General features: G+C 34.0%; 1 protein-coding gene across 1 annotated transcript in view; it reads left to right on the top strand.

Moving 5' to 3' along the window:
• Positions 1 to 26,508, top strand: part of RYR3 (ryanodine receptor 3) — a 241,921-nt gene that overhangs the window by 105,943 nt on the left and 109,470 nt on the right. Inside the window, exons 23-39 of the mRNA XM_032984720.2 lie at positions 584 to 687; positions 1,180 to 1,263; positions 3,466 to 3,625; positions 4,041 to 4,188; positions 5,141 to 5,346; positions 6,046 to 6,220; positions 7,875 to 8,083; positions 9,333 to 9,517; positions 10,226 to 10,262; positions 10,608 to 10,768; positions 11,290 to 11,455; positions 14,949 to 15,035; positions 15,378 to 15,604; positions 16,656 to 17,457; positions 17,980 to 18,180; positions 18,772 to 18,874; positions 22,745 to 22,882. Of these exons, the coding sequence (XP_032840611.1) occupies positions 584 to 687; positions 1,180 to 1,263; positions 3,466 to 3,625; positions 4,041 to 4,188; positions 5,141 to 5,346; positions 6,046 to 6,220; positions 7,875 to 8,083; positions 9,333 to 9,517; positions 10,226 to 10,262; positions 10,608 to 10,768; positions 11,290 to 11,455; positions 14,949 to 15,035; positions 15,378 to 15,604; positions 16,656 to 17,457; positions 17,980 to 18,180; positions 18,772 to 18,874; positions 22,745 to 22,882 (3,193 nt within the window). The remainder of the gene's footprint in view (positions 1 to 583; positions 688 to 1,179; positions 1,264 to 3,465; positions 3,626 to 4,040; positions 4,189 to 5,140; positions 5,347 to 6,045; positions 6,221 to 7,874; positions 8,084 to 9,332; positions 9,518 to 10,225; positions 10,263 to 10,607; positions 10,769 to 11,289; positions 11,456 to 14,948; positions 15,036 to 15,377; positions 15,605 to 16,655; positions 17,458 to 17,979; positions 18,181 to 18,771; positions 18,875 to 22,744; positions 22,883 to 26,508) is intronic.

The following is a 26,508-nucleotide window of genomic DNA, read 5'->3' as shown; positions in this document are numbered from 1 at the left end:
ACCTTTTTAATGTTTCTCAGCTTTGGCAATTGAAAAATGTTTTTGTGTATGACTCTTAGCTGCCATCAGAATAGAAGCACTTGGCATTGAGTGAAAGCTTATTTAATTAAGAGTCAGTTAAGCATTTGAAGACTTGTGTTTGTCAGAAAAAGAATGCTCTACTTTATCTAGTAGAATTTGGAAAACTTTATCAACTGATGCTTTAAGGTTTTTAAATCAGAATGTGTATAATAAATCAGTCTGCTCTATCGAGCATATATTGCTCAGGCATTCAGCAGAAATTTTCATTGAGTTTACAGGCTTGCTGTCTTATGTTTCATGTATTTATGCAGAACACATGAAATAGCTAGATTTTTTCTGATTTTGTTGGTTATGGAGGAGTACTTACAGTGTGCATTGTAAATGAATCATGGGAAAATTAATTTATATAGTGATGAGTAACTGTCATTGAGCAAAGATAAATAGCATTGCTTACAATGTCTTCATTGTTGCAAAGAATTTATTGGTTTTTTTTTTTCTTTGACTCTGAGTCTAGCTTGAATCTGGTATCAGGCAAGTACTTTTTTCTGTTGCTTTGTTACAGATACGGGATGATAATAAAAGGCATCATCCTTGTCTTGTGGAATTCTCAAAATTACCCGAGACAGAGAAGAATTATAATCTACAGATGTCAACTGAAACCCTCAAGTGAGCTTTAAAATAAAAATTAAAAAAAAAAAAAAGGGGATTTGTTGTGGGTTTTTTTGTTTTGTTTTGTTTTGTTGTTTTTTTTGTTAATTCAAGCATTTTATAATATTGTAAGATATAAAAGTATTAGAATATCTCATTCAAAGTGTGTTCTGCTAAATTTTCTAGAAGTTCCAGGAACACATTCAGAGCTATTTAAAAAAATCCTTTCTCTACAAAGATACAAAGGGAAAAACAACACCAAATCCTGTTGGTTTTAATAGAGTGGCATAACTTTCAAGCACAGATTTATACCTTTTTAGACTTTGAAGGTTTTGTTTATTGTTTTTGAGAAGTTAAAATATTTGGGTTTTGAAGTTCCATTATTTTGAATGACTTTTCTGGTTTTTAGATATCATTAGTTCTGCATATTTATACTAAAACCAAAAGAAATTTATAAAATGGGTGAGCACTATAACGTGTTTCACTACTGCCATTTTTTTATGTTGGCAGAACCCTTTTGGCCCTTGGATGTCACATTGTTCATGCTCATCCAGCAGCTGAGGAAGATCTTAAAAAAGTCAAACTTCCTAAAAAGTATGTACTTTATGGTAACTATTATATGTTATTTGCAACTACAGAGTAAACAAAAAATACTCTAAGGTCACTTAAAAAATGCTTGCTGTGAACCCCATACCTGATACAGGCATAGCACATTGTTGGTCGGTTACCTTGCCTGTGATGATGGTTGACGCTGAATACTGCTGCATTACATCACCTTATGGAGTGACTCACAGGAACACAAATTGTCGCATACTTAAACCACATGCAATTATATCTGTGTTACATGATCTTTGAATAGATATACCAGAGTTAAAAACAACATTGAAATGCTTTTCTGTCACATAGCAAAGAATGGTATATGATGGTAAATTGATCTACTTGAAAGAGGATATACTGTTTTCCTATAACTCCTGTTTTGATTTGCACCTCTCCTTCCTTCCCCTCCAAGAAAATGTTTTTTCAACATGCACACATTTCCAGAGACATTATGAATGCATTTCTTTAAAGAAGATAAAAAAAAAATGAAACTTACTGTTCTTAGAATGCACATTTCTAGGAAGTGTACATATGCAGGTTATTGTATAAAATACAATCTGGTTTTTGCTTTAAGTTTTATTTGGTAGCTAAACTATGACAGTAGGAACTAAAGTAGTTGAATAATCTTTTTTTATTTAGACATCTTTAAGTCATCGGTAGTAATCAACCTAAAAGTGGTGAAGATTAATCAAGGATTACATATCTATTTCAGCCTTGTCTGTGGGGATTCTGTAGTCTTCCTGGGACAGATTAAAGCCCCGTCCTGCAACAGAATTTGAAGACAGAAACAGTAGTTTGGTTACTTACCATTTCACATCAGTTTATCAACCCGCAAGATGTCTTTTTTCCTGAAACAGCTTTATCCATGAGAAACAAAATTAAGTTTTTAAAGAGAGCAGTAAAATAAAGTTTTACATGGGAATTCATAATCTTGATCCAGTTGATGGTGTTAATTAAAAAAAAAAAGAAGAAAAGCCATTCCCAAGGTTCATACTTCAGGCAATCTATAATAATACTGTTTTGATTCTATTGTCTTCTATAACAGAACAAATAAATCTTAGTTTCTGACTCTTGTTAAAATATCAACTGCCTACATGGATCATTCTAACAAATGGAAATGGTCTGATTTGAGCAAGAGAGTCTGCATATGTCTGAAACAGCAGAGTAGTCTTTATACTGTGTGGAATGGTTGCAGGGGGCAATACCTACTACTAAAAAACTACTAAATTTATTATTCAGTGAAAAAGTGGGAAGAACAGTAGTTGAAATATGTTTTCTTCTGTTGGAAACATGGTAATGCAATCCTTACAGACTAGTATATAAAATAATATCATATTTAATAATGCATAAAAAATACTTTCATAAGAAGTCATCATGCAGATCTTTGAAATAGAAATTATGTGAAAGTCTTAAATGACAAATGTGAGAAACAAGCCCACGTATATATATAAAAAAAGTTTTATTGGGAACAAAGTCAGTGGAGCAAAGAATACAGCGCTGGGCACAATGGCGTGCCCTGCCCCAGAAGGGGCCTCGTTTTATAGTTCCAGTCCTCCTTTTTGTACCTGCACTGTTACTTCTTGGTTTCTTCAGGGCTGCCTCTCCCTGCACTTTTCCACTGCTTCACTTAACCCTTTTTCTGCTGGCTTCCATTCCTCTTTACATGATACCTAACCACAGACCACCCCCCCATCCTTTTGCTTGCCCAGCTCCACACAGTGCCCAACCATATGCCTAACTTGTGATCAAAAAAGGCTTGCTTCACTGTTATAATTTTAACAACACTAATTTTTAATAACAGCTTTAGCCAAACTCAATTAAAGTAATTGTTTAATTACTTTTAGCGAAAGCAAAATTCTTTTGTTATTTATCACAACAAATATAAAAAAAAAAAATAGACTACTCATTTAATAACAATTTGTTTTTTTCTTGGCAACTATTTAGAGATTCACATATGGATCTGGGTCACATTTAATTATACAGGGTGCACATAGGTGGAAAATGAGACTTGGCTAGAATACAGTTTATATTGTAGCCAACGAAGAAATGAAATGCAGGATTTTTGCAAAGAAATGGGAGAATAGAGGATTGAAAAATGGAGAGAGAAAGTGAATGCCACCCTATGAATGCCACATAAAAAACTTCAAATACCACCAGTTGGGGTATCTTTACTTTCTGATTTCCCTTTTTGATTTACAGTTATATGATGTCAAATGGATATAAACCTGCCCCTCTTGATCTTTCTGAAGTGAAATTGCTACCTTCTCAAGAATTTCTGGTTGACAAACTAGCAGAAAATGCACATAATGTCTGGGCCAAAGACAGAATAAAACAAGGATGGACCTATGGCATTCAGCAGGTAAGACTTCTTTAGATGCATCTGGAATAAGTTAAAAGTGTGAGATTTTGTTTTCTATGACATCAGTTGGGAGTGTTAAATGAGAGGATAAATACTGAATGTTATATAATGTCTGGAAAAGTTAGAGGGGGTGGGAAGCAGGAAAAGAAGAGTTACCCATGCAAGCCTGAGTAGATTCTCAGACCTGCATAGCTGCAGCTGCAGGATGTGTAAGAACATATTTCCATACTTCTCTTTCATTCTTATCTTTAGGTTTTTAATATTATTGACAATGGGACTTGCATTCATGGAACTGTTCTTTATCAATATTGTTTCTCTCCTGTAATCTTAACATTCTTTCAGAATACAGTCTCATTATATAAAATCTTTGTGATGTTTAAATACAGTTTTCTTGTTCTTTTTTATACCCTTTTAGGATCTTAAGAACAAACGTAACCCTCGGCTAGTGCCATATGCTTTATTAGATGAACGTACTAAAAAATCAAACAGAGATAGCCTCCGTGAAGCTGTTAGAACATTTGCGGGCTATGGTTATAGCATTGAGCCACCTGATCAAGAGATAGGTATGTACTTTCAATAAGAATCATGGTCTCTTTTTTTTCCCTCAGTGCTCAATGAAAAAAACATAAACCACTGAAATAGATAAGGAAAATCTAAGATATGAATTAATAGTAGTGTGTTTTTGCAGTGGACTTTAATGAAACGTGCAAATATACTTTGTGAATGACTTGTATATTACTTAGATACACTTTTTTAAAAGATTGGTTGTAGATAATATGATAATTACAATTTCCGTGATTTTTAGGTTGGAAAAAATCTTGTGTGTGAGTGAACATACTGGTTTTCATTTGGAAATAATGAAAGAAAGAAAATAATACAGAATTAATTTAAAATATTTTTTTTACATGGTTTGCAGATTAGGCTTGACAACTTCAAGTAAAAGTTAGCTCTTAAGAAGTAGTCAAAGGAGCGCACTGAGTTCAGTAATTATTTTTTTATTGAAATAAGGAGCAGAAATTTATTTTAGAAGTTTTTCTTCCCATCTGCTATACCTCTGTAAGTTTTTGATAAAAATCCAAATGAAAAGAAAACTTATTTGCTAATTTTTTAAAAATGTTCTAAATGTATTGGCCACTTTAGGAAAGTATTTTTTTGTAATGCTGCTTTATTGAATCACATTATATTGCATGTAGTAATCTTACAGTTCTGAGGCTTCCTCTAGTCAGTTTTGTGTTTGGGGCTTGACATTGAAAGTATCAACTGTTTCTAAATAGCGGATAACCACACATCCTGTATAGAGTTAGAATGTGCTAGCTACACATTCGAACGTGTATGCTGATTACTGTTCCTCCTTTTTTAACGTTTACTGTGAAGGTTCTTAAACATGCAGTGATGGATAATATCTGTTTTCAGAGATAGAAAATACTGGTGACAGATGAAAAGCTAAACAGTGGCATTTACAGTTTCATCTAATTATAAAAAGTGTGGGGTTTTTTTCTCTGTTTATTTTTACAGCTGACCAAACAGTGGAAAAAGTCAGCATCGACAAGATACGATTTTTCAGAGTAGAACAGTCTTATGCAGTGAAGTCTGGAAAGTGGTACTTCGAATTTGAAGCTGTGACAGGTGGAGATATGCGTGTTGGCTGGGCCAGGCCAGCCTGTCGACCTGACATAGAGTTGGGAGCGGATGACCAAGCATTTGTATTTGAAGGAAGCAAAGTCAGTACATCTTTATCTTTTTTAACCTATGAACAGGCTAGGCAGAGAACTACAGTATAGGCTTCTGCTGTATATTCCAGATCAACTACTCAAGTATTTTTGATTCGTATAAAGATATATCTGAGCTCTGTTTCATGCTGGTTAGTTATCTGCATTTCAGTTCTGGTTACTGAAATCATGTTAACAAAAGTGTGTTGATTTATATCTATCTTCCTAGGATATACCCAGCTGAGTAAAGAAGTTTGTCATAAGCATGAACAAAATATAGTATTCACTTTCTTTTTTATATAAGTGGTATTTTACAAAGATAAAACAAATTTTCTTCAGTGACTGGAAGAGAGAACCACAGTTTTGTTTTCCCTTTTCTATGTTTTCTTCTTTCTGCACATTCTTTCTTCCCAAACTTAACTCCTGAAGGACCAGAAGGATGATAATGACACTGCATGTGAGAAGTGGAATCCAGTGAACAAGTGGTTATCATCCAGGTTCTAAATTACTGTTTGCATATTACTGAAGTTAGGGTGCTTTAGTTTCTCTATGTGAAATAACTAAGATAATTAAATTAATTACCTGAAAGTCATGATCAGTACTGTTTGCAAATTTTTGTGAGATCCTGGAATGTGAGATATTTGTTTGCTTTATTTTGTGTTTTATTTTTTAATTTTAACACAGTATTTATTTACTTGTTTTTTTGTTTAGGGCCAGCGTTGGCATCAAGGCAGTGGATTCTTTGGACGAAGCTGGCAACCAGGAGATGTGGTTGGTTGTATGATAAACTTGGATGACAAATCAATTATATTTACTCTGAATGGAGAGTTGCTTATAACCAGTAAAGGTTCAGAACTTGCGTTTGCTGATTTTGGAATAGAAACTGGTAATCTTCCTTTTATAGTTACAAGGTTAAGAGAAGATAAAACAAAACAAGACCCAGAAAAACTAGTCTGTCATAATGGCTTCATGAGCTGGGAAATTGTATTTCACTGATATGAGCCTTGAGAATGCGCTACACGTTAACTTCATAAAAATTTATTTTAGGAACGCTTATATGGCACAAATTGATTTTCTTTTCTTCCTTTAACCACAAGTAGATATTAATGGGATTTCAGCAGTCAGAGTAGGTGAATTTTCTTCAGGCCTTGCTAGGCTTGCTTACAGGACTGAACTTCAGTATTAAGAAGAAGTGGTAATAATAAGCACTTTGAAAAATTCCCAAAAGCTGAAAATGTAGTCTTTGATTATCTCACTGGAGCATACGCACATTTTGTTCTTGTCTGTGAAGGACCAAATGAGTACTGTGTGGTAACAGGCTGCACCAAAAGAACAAATATTTCCAACATAAATTGAATCTGGTTTGTAATTTTTTTTTTTTTCCTCCCTCCTATTCATAGCTTATCTGCATTTCTCCTTTCCTGGCCTATTTTTCCTCTTCTGTTTTTTGCCTTTGTTTTTTTGAACAGTAGTATCTACATGACAGTATTAAAGGAGGCAGGGACTATTTTTAAACTTTTGTTTCATTTTTCTGTTGACATTCTCCTTGGAAGCATATCTCCTCCAACCAGTAGTAGCTTCATGCCCATTAGGAATTGGCAGAAGACTGCAGTTCCTCCCTGTCCCTCCTTGGTCTGAGCATTGATACGGTTTTTCTAATGGTAGAGAATGAGGGACTGCCTTGAGAGAGCCTTAAAATTGAAGTGTGGGAGAGAAATTTTCTCCTCTAGAGGTTGGACTGTTGGCTTTTCCCTGAAGTTGCTCCAAAGTCTGTTTCTTGAGAGATGGAAAAATAATTCAACAGCCTTTCATCCCTGTCTATTGTCTGCTACAGGTATAGGGAGAGCAGGAAAGTTCAGTCATAAAAAATGCCAATATTAAAGAACTGTGTATTTGTCCATCGTGAATGATGGAGTGATGACAGTTGGCAACAAATTTATGGCTACTGATGACAAACTAAATTTTAAACAGTTGTACTAAGATACCTGAACCTTATCTCAAAGTCCTTTTGAAACTTCAGTACCCTCAGAGAGCATACTTAACATTTGTTAATAACTTGGATCTAGCCAAGGTTGTCTTCCAGTGTCCAGTTTGTTCTATACAGGCATGTTTATTAGTCTAAATATGATGAAGATAACTGATTCTTCTAATAAATTAATAACTGACTAGAACAAATTTTGTTTTTTCCAGTCTGATTGTCCACAAAACTACCTCCTCACTTGACATTTTTCTTGTTTTTCACACAAATCTACTATTACTTACTATTAACCATTGTTAAACTGATTTAATGTTAAAATAAATGGAATAGTGTCTGTAGTGTCCATTCATTGCCTAATTTCTCAGGGTTTTGAGTATCGATTATATTGAACTTAGACATTAGAAGTTGGCTTTAAATCCTTGCTACTGTCACCACTTCACGTGCATTAATTGTAGGAGCTAAACTTTAGCTCTTACATTAGATGGATCCAAACCAGAATGCTTGTGTTCTCCAAATAAATTACTGTTGTTGTTTCTTTGTTGTTGTTGTATTGTTTTCTTAGGTTTTGTTCCAATTTGTGCACTGGGTCTATCTCAGATTGGTCGTATGAACCTTGGAATGGATGCCAGTACATTCAAGTATTACACAATGTGTGGCCTTCAAGAAGGTTTTGAACCTTTTGCTGTCAACATGAACCGAGATGTTGCTATGTGGTTTAGTAAACGCTTACCAACATTTGTCAATGTGCCAAAAAATCATCCTCACATTGAGGTAACGTTACATGTTAGGGAGACACCTGTTTATCAACTGTTAGTTTAGTAAGTTGAGACATTAAACCCTTACTAATACTTACTGTCATCAGATAGTTTGTCATGTAAATCTATTAGGTCTCTCTTAGATAATTCCAGTTGATCTTGTCTGTCCCCAACTTCATTTATGGTAGTATTACCATTCATATGAATATACTTGTCTGTTCTATTATATCTTACTAATTTATGTTGTTGTGGTTAGCTACCTGAAACATGTCAGTTGTGATTTCTTAGAACCATTTTTTATATTCTATCTTATATTCACTTTCATTTTTTTAAACCTTCTCTACTATACATTTTTCTTAAATATCTAAGTGTTCAGCTGAATTAAGCATCATTTACATTAATGGAAGTGTGAGCTAAATAGAGACCTAGTCCACTTCACTAATCTGAGGGACACTTAAGTGTCTGTGGTGTCACCGAGTGTAATTTGTTTCATTCATTTGTACAGTGCACCAGTGATAGGAATTCCACAACTGATCTACTAGCAGAATAATTTATCCTATGTTTTGTATAAAATATTCCATATTGATATATTCCCTAATGATATGTTTGAATTCTTAATCAGCTCTTTTACTGTAATCCCTAGGCCGTTTACTTTAACTTAGGTGTTTAGCCAATTACTCCCCAATAGTTGTCTTTGAACATTTTCTTCTTAAACAAAATACATTTCACTGAATTCCAACTAAATGATCTCAACATTTTTTTTCAGTTTATTAGGATCATTTCAACTGTATTCCTGTCTTTAAATGTTTTTAAAATGTTCCTATCACTGAGTTTGTCATACTCACTTTTTCAGCACAAGAGAAAGTAGTATCAAAATCAGACTTCATAATGTTTATCTGAGCGATTCTAGTTGATATTTCCTCTTGTTGTGGTAGAAAAATACTGGTTCTTGTGAAGCAATTTTTCAATTACTCGTGCACTCAAAGTGAATTAATTTAATAAAATCTATATATTTTTTTTTTTAAATGCTGTATGGAACAACTTGAAAATTTTTACTGCAGTCAGCATGTGCTGAATCTGTTGCTTCCCTTGCTCTTCAGGATAGATTCCCTGTCAGAGAAGGAAGTTACATAGTTTTGAAATTAATTAATTTTGAAAAATTTAAGTTGACTCTTTCCGTTATCTCATTCTCTAGTTTCTTAATGAAAGTTTTCAGCATTTTTCTTGGAATAATATTATCTTAAAATTATTTCTATTATTTTTAGATATGGAGAATTGATGGAACCATTGAGAGTCCACCTCGGTTAAAAGTTACTCACAAAACATTTGGCACACAGAACAGCAATTCAGACATGATATATTGTCGTTTGAGTATGCCCATTGAGTTCCGCTCATCATTCAACTTCAGTGTGGGTGTGGAAAATACTTCATCTGATGTTTTCCAAAAACGGTTAGGCTTGGGTTTAGTTATCCTATTTTATGCTGTCAATGTACATGTGATACATTCTATTATTTTTTATTACTCTACACTCAAGGTTTCATACTTGTTTCTGCAATAAGCACGAACTAGCATGGGATGCGTGTTACTGAGATTTTTTTGTTGTTCTTGATGGTTTTAATAAATTTATAACGCAACTTTGCTGCGGAAGACGAGAGAACCTTCTGAAGAGGTGCATCACAAGCTTTATAGTTATTCATTGCTAAGCAGCTGCCATCCTTTCAAAATCATTGAGATTTTCAGAGTTCTTCAGCCAGGCTGGAAAACCAGCTTAGAATATTTTGCCCACTGGATTAATGCTCGTCTACATTATTGTTCAATAGCTCATTGTTATTGGAAAACTGACTAATCCATGCAAAGAAAAAAAGATTGAGGGAAAGGTTTTTAAAGATATCAGGTACTACTGAATTCAGCATCTTCCAGCATTGACTTCATCTGCTGTAAATCTATCTCTTCCCCACCTCTTCACCTTAACCACAATCAATAATTTTGGGTGTATATTTGTATCTTGCACAGTCTTTGTGTTCTTAATTTACTCATGCATACTCAGTATCCAGCAAACATGAGTTGGCTTGTAAATACACTTAGCTTACTAATGAGAACTTTTTTAACTTTTTTTTTTAAAAAAATACTAATTTACTGATGTTCCTTTATCTTTAGAAAGCACAGCCAAGAAATTGCTCCTCCTTATACTACAGTAAGTAAATATGTTGAGATGTTTGGTGGTACTTACTTTTTGAAGTAGATTTGGTTGTGGCAGCATGTTCATTACAAATTGATCTGTTGAAACAAGCCTTTTTAATCATTTGCTATGATATAACACTGTGGATAAATAATAATGCCCAGAGTTATATAACTTTAGGCATAAACCTCACTATCTTAAACCACTAGTCTGTTTATGAGCATTTTACATGTCTCATTAAGAGAATGTGAATTACTGTTATTAAAGTTTGATACATAGGGGGTTTTAATCATTATTTGAGTATTCCTTGATAAAATAATTTAGATTTCTATTACTAATATGTTGTTTTCCTCTTTTCAGTGTTTTTATTCACTACGGATATTTGCTGGCCAAGACCCATCCTCTGTCTGGGTTGGCTGGGTAACACCAGACTATCATTTTTACAGTGAGAATTTTGACCTAAATAAAAATTGTACAGTGACAGTTACTTTAGGTGATGAGAGAGGCAGGGTTCATGAAAGGTATGGATTTATTTATCACTTATTAAAGATTGTATTTTAATGCTGTTCAAAAGTGAATTATTCACAAGCTTGATGATATTATAAACATTAATTTAAACTAATAAGAAAAGTGATTATGGAGTAGGAGTGTTCTGTGCTCATTTATATGTGAATGTGTTTTACATAGATTAATGTTCTGTTTGAAAGAATGTTTTGTCATGCTTCTTTCATTTAACTTCCATGTTTGGTCACTCTGGATGAACCTGTTATTTGTTTTAATGTATCCTACAGAGCACACAGAAGCATGTGGAATTGTTTCATAATTATAAAAAAGGAAAAAAAAATGTGCATTTAGTCTGATTCCTTACCTGCGATGCTTGCATTATTTTTAAAAAATGGGGTTTGTTAATGAGAAAACAAAGCTAATAGCAGCACAACCACCTTTGAGGATCTCTAACTATTACTCCATTTAAAAGGACATCTTCACTGAATACTTAGTCAAGTTCAGAGTGACCTATGATTTGTTTTCTTTGTTCTTTCAGTGTGAAGCGCAGCAATTGCTATATGGTTTGGGGAGGAGATGTAATTGCTAATTCCCAGAGATCAGGTCGCAGTAATGTTGATTTAGAAATTGGATGCTTTGTTGACCTGGCTACTGGAATGTTGTCATTCACAGCCAATGGAAAAGAGCTTGGCACTTGTTATCAGGTATCAGATTTTCAGGAAGCTAACTAGGAAGATGGTTGTTTTCATGCTATTATAAAATTGTCCTTTCCTTTTCAGAAATCTAACTGAATGCCATTCATGTGACAATAATATGTTTTCCTATATTATTCTGGTTTATCTCTCATTTTCTCTCTCTCTTTTGTAAGACTACATTTTTCCAACTGCTTACAGTTACTTCAAGTATTAAAGGAGGACTGTTGGCAGATATGTTCAGAGAAATATTTTCATACCTATCAATTCTTGTGGTTCAGAATCTTGACTTAGAATGTTAATTATTCTTTTTTTTTTTTTTGTCAACTAAATCTGTTATACAATATAGGGGAAATAATTATGTAAATTACAATAAGGTCAAAATCAGACTTTACATATAGTAATTTTAGATATAGATTGAGAATATAAATTCAGTTTTTCTGACTGGGGTTTGTGTCTTCTGCAAATAGCTGCAATTTGAAGATCTTGTGATTTGATAAGCTTCAAAACCCAAAATTCAATTGTATATTAATGTGCAAAGCCAAAATAAATGGAGCGGGCACTAAATGCTGTTAATGTTCTCAAAACATGGAGTCATTATACGAATGGATCAGTAGTTGACAGAAGTTTTCAGCACCAGATTGATGAGATTTGCTCTTAGTAAGGTCAGTTGTCCATAGTAGAGCATCCACTGTGGAAGAGATTATCCAGTGTTACGAACAATGCATTGCTTTCTTCTATGTCAACAAAAAAAAACCACAAATCTGTAGTACAGATAAATGTTATTTAACTAAATTTAAAGGAACTTTGCATACTGACTCCACTGAAAGTGAATGAGGCAGGGCTGTGCACAGCTTGTAAATGGGTATGGGAGATGATCCAGCAGCTGTGATTTTGGTATATTTTGTGAGGTTGGTCAGAAACTTCAGTGCCATGCTGGGAGGATATTAAATGTCAACATCCTAGGAAAAGAAAACAGGAGATGAAAGTAAAGCCCCATGCTTTACTTTTTGATTGCTAGATACAAATCAATATTACAACTTCTGAGCAAAACTCCATGGAATTTTAGTGTGTTGGATTTCTTTTTTTTTTTTTTTTTTTTTTTTCAAGGAACAGCCTTTATCTGCTTTTTCTAATTTTGCAAAGAAATCCAGGAAAAATATAGATGTAGAAGATGCCTGCTCCTGCTTTTAGTATAAAAAACGCTTTCAGGTTTTTCCTCTTATGATTTACAAGTAATATAACCATGTTCTTGATACTAAATTTGCAATAATCTCAGAAAATGCAATTCTTTCTCTCCTGTTTCATCTATTTTCCATGGAAAAATACCTGGAGTTGCTTTTGAAAATGTTTTTCAACAAACCTGCTAGCATCTGGTCTGTTGAAAAATTAGAATATCCAGCACTTCCTGTAAAGATACAATGGTATATGCCAACAGGACTGTTACATCTCAGCATTAAATATTTCTCAACTTTTGCTTAAGTAATTTAAAACTCTTCTCTGTTCTTGAAAATAATGAAAATGGTCTTAGGTAGCTTTTATTTTCATTTCTTGAACTTTTTTTACCACAAAATAAACTATTTAAAATACTTTAGTAAATCTAATCTCTCACTCAAATTACAGCAAATGTCTGATGTTTCTCAGGTATAGAGGCTGCAGGATAATTATTCTAACCTTGTAAGCATTTGCACTTTTCAGTTGTCTTAACTGAAGTAGAGGGACAAGATTTGTATGCTGTTTTCAGTCTAAAAGGCCTCTGTTGAGGAAAAGTGACTTTTGCTGTAGTTCTTGATCTAGGTATTGAATGTCATGGTGACATTCAGAAAAAAAATCCCACTGTCTATAATAGAAAAGTAAACGAAAGTGTATATGCATGTATTTGAGATTTTGTCATTAATTATCAGGCCAATGTTAAGGTATTCAGAACCAGAAACAAGATCTTAAATACTGATTTATAGGACGTTCTATTTTATTCTCAGTTAGTTGTTGTTTTCAGACCCTCAAAGAAGACTAGAAATCACAAATTCAATAATTATTACTAGGAAATATCTATCTTTGATCAGAAACTGCGAGTTACATTTTCTCTAGTCCCTTTCAGGCTTTAATGAAATAAGACACATTTTATTAGTAGTGTCTTTCAGTGTGGGATACCTTTTGTTTCTGGATTTGGGTTTGTGGGGTTTTTTTCTGACCAAAAAGATTAGAATGTACATACCTGGCCCTACATTGTTTTATCTATCCTAATAGTATTAGTTTTGAAAAAACTTTATTCTGCATACAAATTTTTCATTATATGGTATCATTTTACATTTTGTTTAAACTATATGGTGTTTTGGAGCTGTTTTCTCATCTAAAAGAATATGGGTTTTTAATTTTTTTTTGTGACTCTCAGTTTATTGTTTTGCAATTTTTGATAGTTTCCTATCCTTAAAGTTAGGGGTATTGTAATTGTACTTAGTATATATAATACACAAAATACACAATGATGAAATTAAAATATTTAATTTAACTCCTGAAATCTTGAGTTGGTTGTAGAGAGTGTGCCTTTTTTCAGCCACCCTGGAGCACTGAAATCTTCTTAATAATGTATTATTCCATAAGTATCTTTTTAATTCTTTTTTTCATGACAGTGTAGGGGTGGATGATCTTGCAGAGAATTCCTCAGGGCAAACTGGTATTACTACTCTGGCATGTACTTTGAGTCCAGATATAATAGAGAAAGGAGAATTACATGGTTGTCAAAAATCCCAAACCCAACCAGATGCTTTAAAACTGCAGCACTGTGATTCACTGTGATTTGAAACACTAGAGACAAATGCTAAGCCTGGAATATAAGAGATCTTTGAGATCTTTAAAAAGAAATTACACTCTTCTACTTTTGGAGTATGGATCAGAAATTCACTAATCCTAATAGGAAATAAAGACTTGCACTATCCTGATCAAATGATGCACTCTCACCCTCTTCTTATCCCCCTCTGGTTCCCTCTTTCAGAAATTTGGTTTTGAGCTTTTTTGGTAGTGAATTATTTTGTCCAGCATAAAATGTGAAAGAATCCTAGAAGATGTGTGGTGATCTAAAAAGCTGTAATCTACCCTCAGTCTGTGTTGGGGGTGGGGGGTGCTTTTCCTAGACCAGAAGCCAAAGTATGTATTTGTAAAATGGCTGGATTTTTAAGGAGCTGCTCTAGAATAAGGTGTTGGATTTGGGTGTGTTTGAGAAGAATCAACATGTAGTGTTACCAAAGTTCTTGCTACGGGTGTTAAAAGCATATAAGGCAGCAGACATATGTGCCTGAAAGCTAGATGGGCCTACAAAGATAACTCAGCAAATGCATTATTATATTAGAAGTAAACTACTAATCAACACTAATATAGTGTCTCCAGTTATTTGATAATGAAGTGTAAGCTATATAGTATTTATTTTATATCATATCATATCATATTATGGAAGGAGATTCTTGTTGCTTTTATAATTTTTTAAAATTTAATCTCATTTCTCTTCTAGGTTGAACCAAACACAAAGCTTTTTCCAGCAACTTTTGTACAGCCTACAAGCACTAACTTAGTTCAGTTTGAACTTGGTAAATTAAAGGTACAAAAAATTTATTTCCATGGAAATTCCTGCTGAGTTGAATTTGTTTAGGAAAATAGAATCAATGGCATGACTTTTTATTTGACTCCTACATTTACCTCTGTAAATGTAACTGTTGTATGAAATTAATTGTTCAACAAATCTAAACTGCATTTGTCAAAATAAACTAAAGTTATTTGGTGAGAACACATTGTTGGGGATTTTTAGTGGACTTTGTTTATTGCAGTAACATGTATTTCTATGAGTTCTTTGCTATCAATAAATTATGCTTCCTTTTGGTATTACAGGTTTATTCAAAATTATTTTTGTAACATCTAATTATAATGCACTTATTTGTTTCAGAATACTATGCCTTTATCAGCAGCAATTTTTAAAAGTGAAGAAAGAAATCCTGTTCCTCAGTGTCCCCCACGCCTTGACGTGCAAACAATTACACCTGTTTTATGGAGCAGGATGCCAAACAGCTTTCTAAAAGTAGAAACTGAGCGTGTCAGTGAACGTCATGGCTGGGTTGTGCAGTGTTTGGAACCTCTTCAGATGATGGCACTTCATATCCCAGAAGAAAACAGGTACGTTTGGAAGGAGATACAGTGACTTGATGTGGACAAAATGTATTGAAAGCTGGTATCTGAGTATTGGTTAAACCTGCTGTGGAGAATATTTATACTAAGGTTGTTTAGAATTTCTGATCTTATCTGCTATAATACAATATTTGTTAAAGTTAAGTGGGTACAGGAGGCTGAATAATTTTTATGCCATGTGACAACATTTGCATACATAAGAGAGAACACGACTATTTGATTTTATTTAAATTATAGCATAGTCTCTTAAATCTCTAGGTCTTTAAACAGAGACTTTCTCAGCTTGTAAAAAATAAATATAAAGAACAGGCAAGGCCTATTTTGCCGATTTTTTTTCTGTAATAAAGCATCATTTGTTCATATTTCATCTACTCTGAATTTACATGAATTAAGCTTTTATGTTCTTATTAACAAAATCCTGATGTTCTTAGATTTTCATTAGGTTTTATCTTCAGTGTGGATAATAAAGATGTATCTAAATATTAAATATTGTAACCAGTGACAAACCAAACTATAAGCAAAAGCATAGCCGAAAGATAATTTAACTGCTGTACTTTCATCAGTTACTTTGCAGCTTCTTTTAATAATCCAATAACCAATTTTATTTATTGTTAATAAAACCAAACTCAAGAAAAGATTATAAAATACTCTGTTTTGTGGAAAAAAATGATACCATTATCCTCAGTAAACTATAAAGGCACTGTTTGGTGACAGTATTACCACAGAGTTTCATCATCCCAAATACATTTATTTTAAAAACAAGCTCTAATTTACCATAGCTTCCAAAGAAGCTTCTCTGTCTTACATTTTCCTTTTTTTTTTTTTTCCTATGAAGTACTAATTGTAAATAATGTCATCAAATTATTAACATTGTTTACTGTGTTTTAATGATGCACATTTTAAGATTAGTCAGTATCAACCTTAATATTAATGTTGTAAAGTGGAACCAACCAAAATGTGCAGAGATTATGAAACTCCTATTTTACAAAGTTATTATTCATTAAATTGACTGGTGTTCTGTTTCTTTATTTTGTAACAGATGTGTTGATATTTTGGAATTATGTGAACAAGAAGATTTGATGAAGTTTCACTACCACACTTTAAAACTCTATAGCTCAGTTAGCGCTCTAGGTAATACTAGAGTTGCTTATGCACTTTGTAGCCACGTGGATATATCTCAGCTGTTTTATACAATAGATAATCAATACTTACCTGGACTCCTACGTTCTGGATTCTACGACTTGCTCATTAGTATTCATTTGGAGCATGCCAAGCAAGCCAAGCTCATGATGAACAATGAATTTATCATTCCAGTTACAGATGAAACTCGAACTATTAAGTTATATCCTGATGAAACAAAGAAACATGGTTTACCTGGAGTAGGGCTTAGCACTTGTCTGAAACCAGGCTTTAATTTTTCTACTCCATGCTTTATTGTGACCAGTGAAGAACGTCAGACATCCAGCCCAGAGATACCTCTTGATACACTTAAATCCAAGGCCATAAGTATGCTAACAGAGGCAGTACAGTGTAGTGGTGCTCATATACGCGACCCTGTTGGAGGACAGGTTGCATTCCAGTTTGTTCCTGTTCTTAAACTGATAGCAACATTGCTTGTAATGGGGATTTTTGATGATGATGATGTGAAGCAGGTGTTACTTCTCATTGATCCCAATGTGTTTGGAGATCACAAGGAAGAAACAGAAGAGAGAACAGAGAAGGAAGAGGTTACACAAGTTGAAGAAAAAGCCGTAGAAGCTGGGGAGAAAGCAATAAAAGTAACGAAAGCACCTGCAAAGGGCTTATTGCAGACAAGATTGCCAGAATCTGTTAAGCTTCAGGTGACCACTTAATATAAATGTATTGTATATGTTCTACTATTGATGAAACAAAGGTAGTACTTTTTGTCTGCTCTGTTGTCTATAAGATTTGAAATCCTGAAGAACTTTATTACACTTTGTGTCGTGGTTTGAGCCTTATGACCTCACATTAATAACCAGATTTGATGATGGTGCAATTCTTTCTACATATATCTACACTCAAAATAGATAGCAAATACTTATTTCATAGCTGTATTTTAAAAGAGGGAGGGTTGGACCAGGTGATCTTTAAAAGACCCTTCCAACCCAAACTATTCTATGATTTCTACATGTTTTGAGTACATGGAGTGAAAGACTGTGAATGCAATACAGTATTATTGATCAGATAATAAAACTATAAATTTTTCACCTTTACAGTGCCAAAAATATGGGAAAAAAGTCTCCCATTTTTACAGTCTGTTGCAGTGTGTACTATCCACTGCAGTTCTTTCTCAGTTGGAGTTTATTAAACTGTTGAACTTATGTCTGTTTTTTCTATCCTAGATGTGTCATTTACTCAATTATTTCTGTGACTGTGAGCTACAACATAGAGTGGAAGCAATTGTATCATTTGCAGACCGTTACGTATCAAAATTGCAATACAATCAGAAATACAGGTACAATGAACTCATGCAAGCCTTGAACATGTCTGCTGCTTTGACTGCCAAGAAGACTAAAGAATTTCGGTCTCCTCCTCAAGAACAGGTGATATTAAACAAATAGTTCAATCTAAAGATAAAAATTCTTGTGATGATAAAATAGAGTTCTGACTTCTGAACTACCATTGGAACTGCTAGAGAACCAAAATTGAATTTGAAATAAAATTTATTAGGGTGCTTCAGAATACCGAATGTCAGAATGCTTATACCTGTACTTCAGAATGAAAGCTCGAAATGACAGTTGACATAAGATTTCTCAACAGAATAGAGAAATTGAACATTACTGCCCAACATTGAGGAGCTGAGATGCATTCAGTTCTGCAAGATGATGATAATTTAATAATTTTAGTTGCTAAAATTTAGCATGATGTTAGTGTTGTGCTGACATCTGTGTTGGAAGTAGTCTTTTCTACCTCCAGAAAATAACTTTATTATTAAGTGTAATGGTGTTTTGATGTTATTTGTAATTAAAGCTTACAAAGTAAATGCTTTGTATTTTGCTTAAGATGTATTAGAAATCTATGTTTTATGTTAATTTTAGTTATAAATTTGATTATAAACAGATGAAGTATGGCTATATGTTAGAATTTGTTTTAGGCTATCTCAGTGTTTTAACTGTGTTTTACTTCCCTTAAAGATTAATATGTTGCTGAATTTTCAACTGGGGGAGGATTGTCCCTGTCCGGAGGAAATTCGTGATGAGTTATATGAATTTCATGACGATCTTCTAATTCACTGTGGTGAGTGGCAAGGTTTTGTTATGTTTTTTGTTTGTTTTTTTTGACATGTTACATGAAAAAATAACAGATCGGTTTAAAAAATAATCCTAGTATAAGGGGGTTTTGTTATACATATTACTGTCTACATGGTGACTTTCCTGGCAGACTGGTACATATTATAAAAGTATGAGAATCCTATGCATGGCTCTAAGTTTCATTGTAATATATGTATTGAATATCATCCAATATTATTTTGTTTATATATCAATTTTAGACTTAATTAGAAAAAAAAAAATCATCCAAACAAGAAGGTTGGATTATCTTAAAAGATTTACATAGGCATGTGTATGTGTACAAGTAGATAAAAAGTATTGAAAGAACATTATTGCTGTGAAGCTGAGCAGTAGAAAATTTAATAAAAAACACTAAATGAGGAGTGCTGCTGCTGCTTTAGCTTAGTTTCCTGGTATATACATAACTGCGATGGTCAATCATTATAAACTACTATTGCACTGAAGATTATAGCTTGAGTTGTCCCAGTCGTTGAATTTTAATTTCCTTAGGGTATCCTCAAGGGTGAGCTATATCAGATACCCTGTGCAATTTATGTGGGTTAAGTATTCACATTTCATATGTGATGCCAAAAATATTGTTGAGATCTTAGTCTAATCGAGACAATCTTGGAATTGTTAGTCCATGTGCAATGATACTAATATTTATAGTCTGAGTCATCCACTTATTACTGCTCATTCCCAATAATTATGCAGTTAAAACTGATATATGCAAGCTTTTTCGTATCTACATACTTGATTGGTATATTGGTAGTCACTCTACCAGTTCATTTCTTGGTCCTATGATGGTTGGCACCCATCTTGTTCAAGAAGAATGGGACAGGGTCATTACAGTGAATTGACAGCATCTCAGTTTCTTCCCCTGGAAGAGTATGGTAATAGTTTCTTCCTCTTCTTCCTCCTTCTATTTGTTTGAGATCACTTTTAAATGTTTACTAATCCAGTCTGCAAGTTCTTTCTTCACTGGTTATTCCTAAAACCAGTTTTACCCAGTTCATGGAAATGCATTCTTTTAGTGACCTCTAACAGTTTATGATTTCTCTTTGTAGCCATGATGCGTCCCATGCTGTTCTGTGCTTGTACTCTTAAGGCTTCTGCTATCATCTTGTGCTGCTATTTTTTAGTACCCTCTTAGAATTTCCAGCAACCATCAAGCTGTGATTTTGATAATCCAATTACCATTTGTCAACTACCTCAGCCTTAGCCTCAGCCAAAGATGAGTAGGACAGTGGGTATCCAGGTTGTGTTTCATCAGCTTATTTCTGATGATATTATGTAAGATGGTATTAGAGGTCCTTAAAATCGAGATTTATATCTGTAAGGTTAGCTACATTATAGATGGAAATTCAGTTGGTTTAATATAATTTGGTTTTGACAGTCCTCTGTTGATAGTTACTCATCCTTGCTTCTAAGTGCCTACTAAAAACTCTTTCTTTCATTCTACCATTTTTCTTCCGAGCATTGAAGTGAATAGTTTATATCCTCATAGATACACCTCTTCCTCCCCATTTTTATTAAGAATAGGTACCATCATCTCCATTGTTCAGTCACTTAGTGCTTGATCTGACCTCTGCTTTTCAAAGATAGTGCCTACTTGGTATCAGAGAATTCTGAGGCTCCAGGATGAAGATTATGGAAGACCCGTGATTTACTTGGAAGTGTCTTAGCTCTGCAGTATATTTATTCTACCTTGAAATCCTGTTGCTGGTATTACTATTGAGGTGGCTTAGCTCCCAATCACTCTTCATCTTTTTGTGAGGTGAAACCCTACTGATTGTGGTGGTTTTCTTCTTTTTAGGAGTGTAGTTCTGTTATTGTTTACTACATTATAAATGTTTATGTTGAATCAGAAAGAGAACTGAAGATAAAGCATAGTCTCATGATTAAGCTAGTTTAATCATCCTCTGGATTCTAAACAAAACCGTATTCATTACTTTGTACAGATTTACCATAGGTGGTCACTGAGGATAAATGATCCTCATTATCTGTGTCCTGACTTAGTCCTGAAAATCAGTACTAAGCAATCACAGCTGTAAATAAAATGAATAGGAGTCGTGCTTGGAGTATTTAATCAGCTTTTTAATACTAAGTATACTTTGCAGTCTAAGTGGAAAAATATGTATGCAATCAAGTAATTAAAGGCTGCTTCATAATGAATATATGCAAATAGTCTGAATTGATGTTACTCAGGCAAACTTAATCCTAACATGTCCTAACTATGAGTGGTTAATTTTGCCAGTAAAATAGTAGTCCTCTATCGTAATTTCTGTGTGTAATTTCTTGGTTATAAATAAAACAAACAAATGTACAACAGATTTTATTGCATAATATCAAATTGACACTTAATCTGGGTTGGAACCATCTCTTCCAGCGCACAGACCTCTGCCACTTTAATTAAGTGATTGGCCAGTAGCAACATGAGATGGTCAGCTTCTGAATGGATTGCAACTCTGAGGATGCAGAAGTAATAATGAATGATATGGAGCAGTGAAGGAGACCCCATCTGGAGCAGTTGCAGACCCTATCTCCTCTAGTCCAGCAATGTCTTAACTCATTCCAGTGCATTTCTTCTTGTCTGTCCACTTTAGCTTCTCAAGAGTTCTTCTTCCAGTGTCTCTCTCTTGCTTCTAGGGCCTAGCTTTTTTTTTAATGCCAGGTAGTTTCTTGCTTTCTTTAACATCCTTGTCTGGTTTCTCTTTCCTCTGCTTATTGGCTACATTTCCTCTTCCTACTTTCTCCAGACTGATTGTAGCCTTCCTTCATTCTTAGTTTTTCATTTTGCCCAGCCAGTCTCACTTTTCCAATTCCTTAAATTCCATATGTAGTCTCAAATTTAAATTTCTAGTTGTCTCATTCTCTCCTACTACCTCTGAATATTTTTTTCTTCCTAGACACTTAGTGACTCCTGATCATAACTTCTTCCCCTTGGTAGCTGCTAATGACAAAGTTTCTCCAACCTGATACCGCATTTCAGTTATTTTTTGCTTTCTTAGTGTCTTTTTTAAAACCAGTTTTAGCCTCTATAGTTTATCCTTTTCCCTCTGCTCCAGCTTGTATCTTTTTAGTATTCTGTCTGGAAATCTTTTCCTTTTCTCAATTTCACTTTGACCAGCATCCAAACTGCAAAAGCTTACATTTCAGCTCGGCACAATTAGCTCTGGTCTGAAGGGAACTTGCTTAGATGTTCTCTGCTTCTGCACAGAATGTATGTGGTATCTGATCATCACTGAGAGGTGTGAAAGATTTGAAAATGCTTTGAATGGTTGTGAAGCAATATAGTGAACTGAACTGTATTAAACTACCTTGTAAAATGACATTCCATCTCATCGTATACGTTTTAATGAAAAACATGTATCACTGATATAATCTCTGAACATCTGCCTTCCTACAGTTTTAAATTCAGTTAATATGTTTGTTTATGACTGCTAAATATCTCGACTGAAAAATTGTACTATAGATACAGCCAAACTTTTCCTTCTTTAGCTTACATTCTGCAATATGAAACAAACGGTCGTATATTTAATCAAATACGACTCTGAGTCAAAATTAATTGCCATAGTAGAATCTTCAAAGTCATAATACTGAAAAAATAATACTATAAATTTGTATATATGAAGTATGTGTACTGAAATTAACATAATTTGAGGGGTACAACAGTAGCAAACGTTAAAGTTGCTGGCCTTACTAAATTTTTTTTATACTGTGTGAAATATGCCAGTTAAAAAAAATTCCTGTTTATATTTTGGTATTGTTTAAATATTAAAGGATTTAATCTTCAAAGGTTAAATTTTGTTTCTAACCAGTTTTCTTGTCTGCTAAGGTATTCCACTAGAAGAGGAGGAAGAAGAAGAGGAAGATTCCTCCTTGACTGGCAAACTCCGTTCATTAATGTACAAAATCAAAGGTCCACCGAAAGCAGAAAAAGTAGAACCTAAGGAGGAAGAAGATAAATCTCCTAGTAAGTTCTCTTTCCACATAAATACTTCTATGATGCAAGTGTTAAAGATGTATGCAGTCAACAAGAATTTATTTTCTAGAGATCCATACTGTATCCTTTCTGAATTTAAAGAAATATTCAATCTATTTGACTAATTAAATACAAGGAACATCTTTATTTTCCCAAGTACAAATTCTGTATTCATAAAAGCTTAACAGAATTTTCTAGAATTTAGTATTGTTATTTTCTTCTATTCTGCTCTTTGCTTCTATAGATCTTTAACATGTCTCTCTAAAATCAGAGGGCAGAGAAAAATATTGTTTAGATATGATCAGTTTACATGAAAACTTTTCTCTACAATTTATAAATCTCATTGCCCTTTACAGTGAGCTTTTATGTTGCTTAAATATAAATGAGAACAGACACCATTTAGCCAGAATACTATAGAGGAGGAAGACCAGGATATCCTCATGTGTTTGCTAAGTAATACTAAACTATTAATATTTATTAAAAATAGAAATATTTAACTCAAAACACTTCAAGAGTCTGTGTGTATGTTTTCAGTCTAATGAGATGAGAGACGATTTAGTCCACAAACCTAGGAACAATACATATGGGAGGATGTATATCACATCACTGAAAACAGTCCTTCCACCTAACACAGCTGAATAAGCACAACAGAGAACTGAGAGTAACTGTTGAAACAATATAGTAATTTATTTAAAGTTAATTAGTTTAATGCTTTTTAAGCCAATAGATGAATCAATGCCCTGTGGCAGTGATTCATAGAACCGCAGAATGACTGATGCTGGAAGGGAGGTTGTGTGATCCAACCCCCCTGCTCAAGCAGGGCCACCTAGAGCAGGTTGCCCAGGACCATGTCCTGACAGCTTTTGAATATCTCCAAGGATGAGACTCCGCAACCTCCTTGGTCAATGTGTGCCAGTGCTCAGGCACTCTCACTGTAAAAGTGTTTACTTTTGTTCAGATGGACCCTCCTGTGTTTCAGTGTGTACCCACTGCTGCTTGTCCTGTCACTGGGCTCTGAAAAGAGCCTGCCTCTGTTTTCTTAGCACTCTCCCTTCAGGTATTTATATACATAGATGAGATTTGCCTCTGAGCCTTGTCTTCTCTGGGCCAAACAGTCTAAGCTCTGTCTTGGTTGGTGCTGAGCAGATAGGTTGATGAGCTTTCTTTTTAAAAAGGCCTGATACTACATGTTGCAAAGTACCTTGGAGGTTGTTTGGACTTGATTCATATGATGTATGTGTCAGCTGATAACATGTATATCCACTTTGTATTACTGTTTTGAGAGAAAGCTGTGCAAAGCTTGGCAGATGTTAATTAAAGTTTTTACTCTTGAATTAAAGTTAGTTCTTGTAACAAACATGTACGTAGTTGAATCAAGGTTATTCTGCACACAGAGGAATGATGAATAAATGCAGCACTCTAGCTCATAGTTTTTGTAGTACAAAAAGATGGAAAATCTGTTTTTTCTGTAGAAGACTAAATTAAAATTACATTTGTTGTTAGTTATATACAAATGCCATATGCTTGCCATATTTCATATCTGTCTTCTATTACTTTACCATGCCTAATGGCATAAAACAAGCAGAAAAGAAGACTAAGAATTTGTTTCAGCAAGTTTTCTTCATATTCCTATAACCAGATTCAGAAGCATTATCCAGCAAATATTTGAACACTTACAGGGTATAATATGTTTAGTTACATACCTTTATAGAGAGGAATTTTTGTGTTTTTTACTGCATTCAATCAATTTTAACTTGTAAATGCTGCCAGAGCTTATAATAAGTGCTATACCATTTGTGAACCATTTTGGTTTTCTGAAATCCTGGATTTTCAGAGAAACCAAGTGTGTTCATTATCACAAAGGGATGTCATATATAGCAGCTGGTCATGTCTTCATAATGCTTTGAAGAATATTATTTAGTTGGTTAACCAATTTAAGAAATAAGCACGTGCATTAAGAGATAACTACATCCAGTCATTTTAGAAATGGAAAGCTGAAAATAGACTATTGCATGTATTACTGCTGTCTCAAAGATACACAACTTTTAATTAAAGGAATCAATGAAATAAAAAAATGTTACAGATACCTTTCTGTAACGTTTGTTACAAAGGTTAGTTCAAACTCTTCGCTAACAGAGAGCAAAACAGAGCTTGTTTGTAAATGGAAGACAGGAAAGTCCTACATCCTGAAGTTATCTCAAGTTCTGTCTGCCTCAGTTGAGTAGCAATTTGTCATTATTATTTCATCTTTGCAATATTTCATGTTGCATTTTGAAGGTATATTGTTCTTTTGGCTCTACTTCCTCTAATAAATTATTTATTGTAGCTGGTTCTGTTACTGGCAGGGAATGACTAGTAACAAAACAAAGTGTTCATATTCTTTCCTACTACTACATCTTCTTAGGGTATGTATACACACAAACATACATACATGCACACAAACACCCTGAAACACTTGAAATCACCAACTTCTTATTCTGAGCAGTATTCCTGAACACATACATTCTCATACCCTGCTCCCTAACACAGGAGGAGTGTTCATGGTCTAAATAGGCAAGATTTGTGCTGTGCTTGCAATTAATTCTTCTACCATCTGAATGAGCATTTTGTTGAACCTCTTTGGGCAACTCACCTGGCTTTCACTGCCATGTATTAGCCCCGGTGAGGTAGATGTGTAGTGTGAATCTCAGAAATCTTGTCTTTGCTGTCTTACATTTATGGGGTTTCAATCTTTGATAATGACTATGGATGGTGAGAAATAAGTAAGGCAAAGTCAAATTTTTCCAGGTCCTCCATTAGAACATAAATTTTTGCTGAGGTTTCTAATTGTCTTTGCAAATCAAGATTGGGTTTTGCCAGCTCTAAGTTTCTATATCACCATCCATTTATCTTGTGCAGAATTGTGAAAGTGACGTGAGGTTGGTCTTGCAACTAACAATGGTAGAGTAAGTGCTCCTTTTTTATTTCCAGTTTGCTCAGTGTGGCAATAGGTCTTTGTACAGACCCAGAACAATTAATTTCATTTCAGATTTATTCATTTCATCAAGAGTTGTGTGAGATTAGACAGCAATGCTATTTTATATCTCAGGACACCACTTAGAAGATCTGCTTGTTCTGTAAAGCACCAAAGAGGGTTTATCCTGCCCTGAAAGCATATTTTGGTCTGTTAGTCTTGATACTAGGTTGTAAATACATTAATTGTTATAATAATCTCATGTGTTGCATGAAAAAGGGTTTAATTCTCCAGTGACTCATCTGTTAGCATCTGCTTTCTCTTTAATGGTAATAAGACCTATTTGGTATCTGGGAATTATCGTTTCTTCTTCAGGCTTCATGCAGATTTTCTTGTCATGAATCAGGAAGCTTTCACTCCTAAAGCCTCAGGGCACATGGTGTTTGGTCCTTGGAACAGAGCAGTTTACATATTTCATATACTGCAGCTTTGGGTCGCAAGAAATGCAGGTTGGAGAAGTGATTCTACAGTGTCTGTTTTTCTAGAAATTTCAGATAATTCTCTTCAGACATAGTACAAATATGAAAATTGCTGAAGTCATTCAGAGGACAATTTATCTTATATTATATTGTATTATATTACATTATATTATATTACAATTATT

Source organism: Tyto alba, unplaced genomic scaffold, assembly GCF_018691265.1.
Source record: "Tyto alba isolate M040663 unplaced genomic scaffold, T.alba_DEE_v4.0 Super-Scaffold_18, whole genome shotgun sequence".
NCBI classification, from domain to species: domain Eukaryota; kingdom Metazoa; phylum Chordata; class Aves; order Strigiformes; family Tytonidae; genus Tyto; species Tyto alba.
The sequence above is the reverse complement of the archived record's forward strand: the minus strand, read 5'-3'. Positions and strand labels throughout refer to the sequence as shown.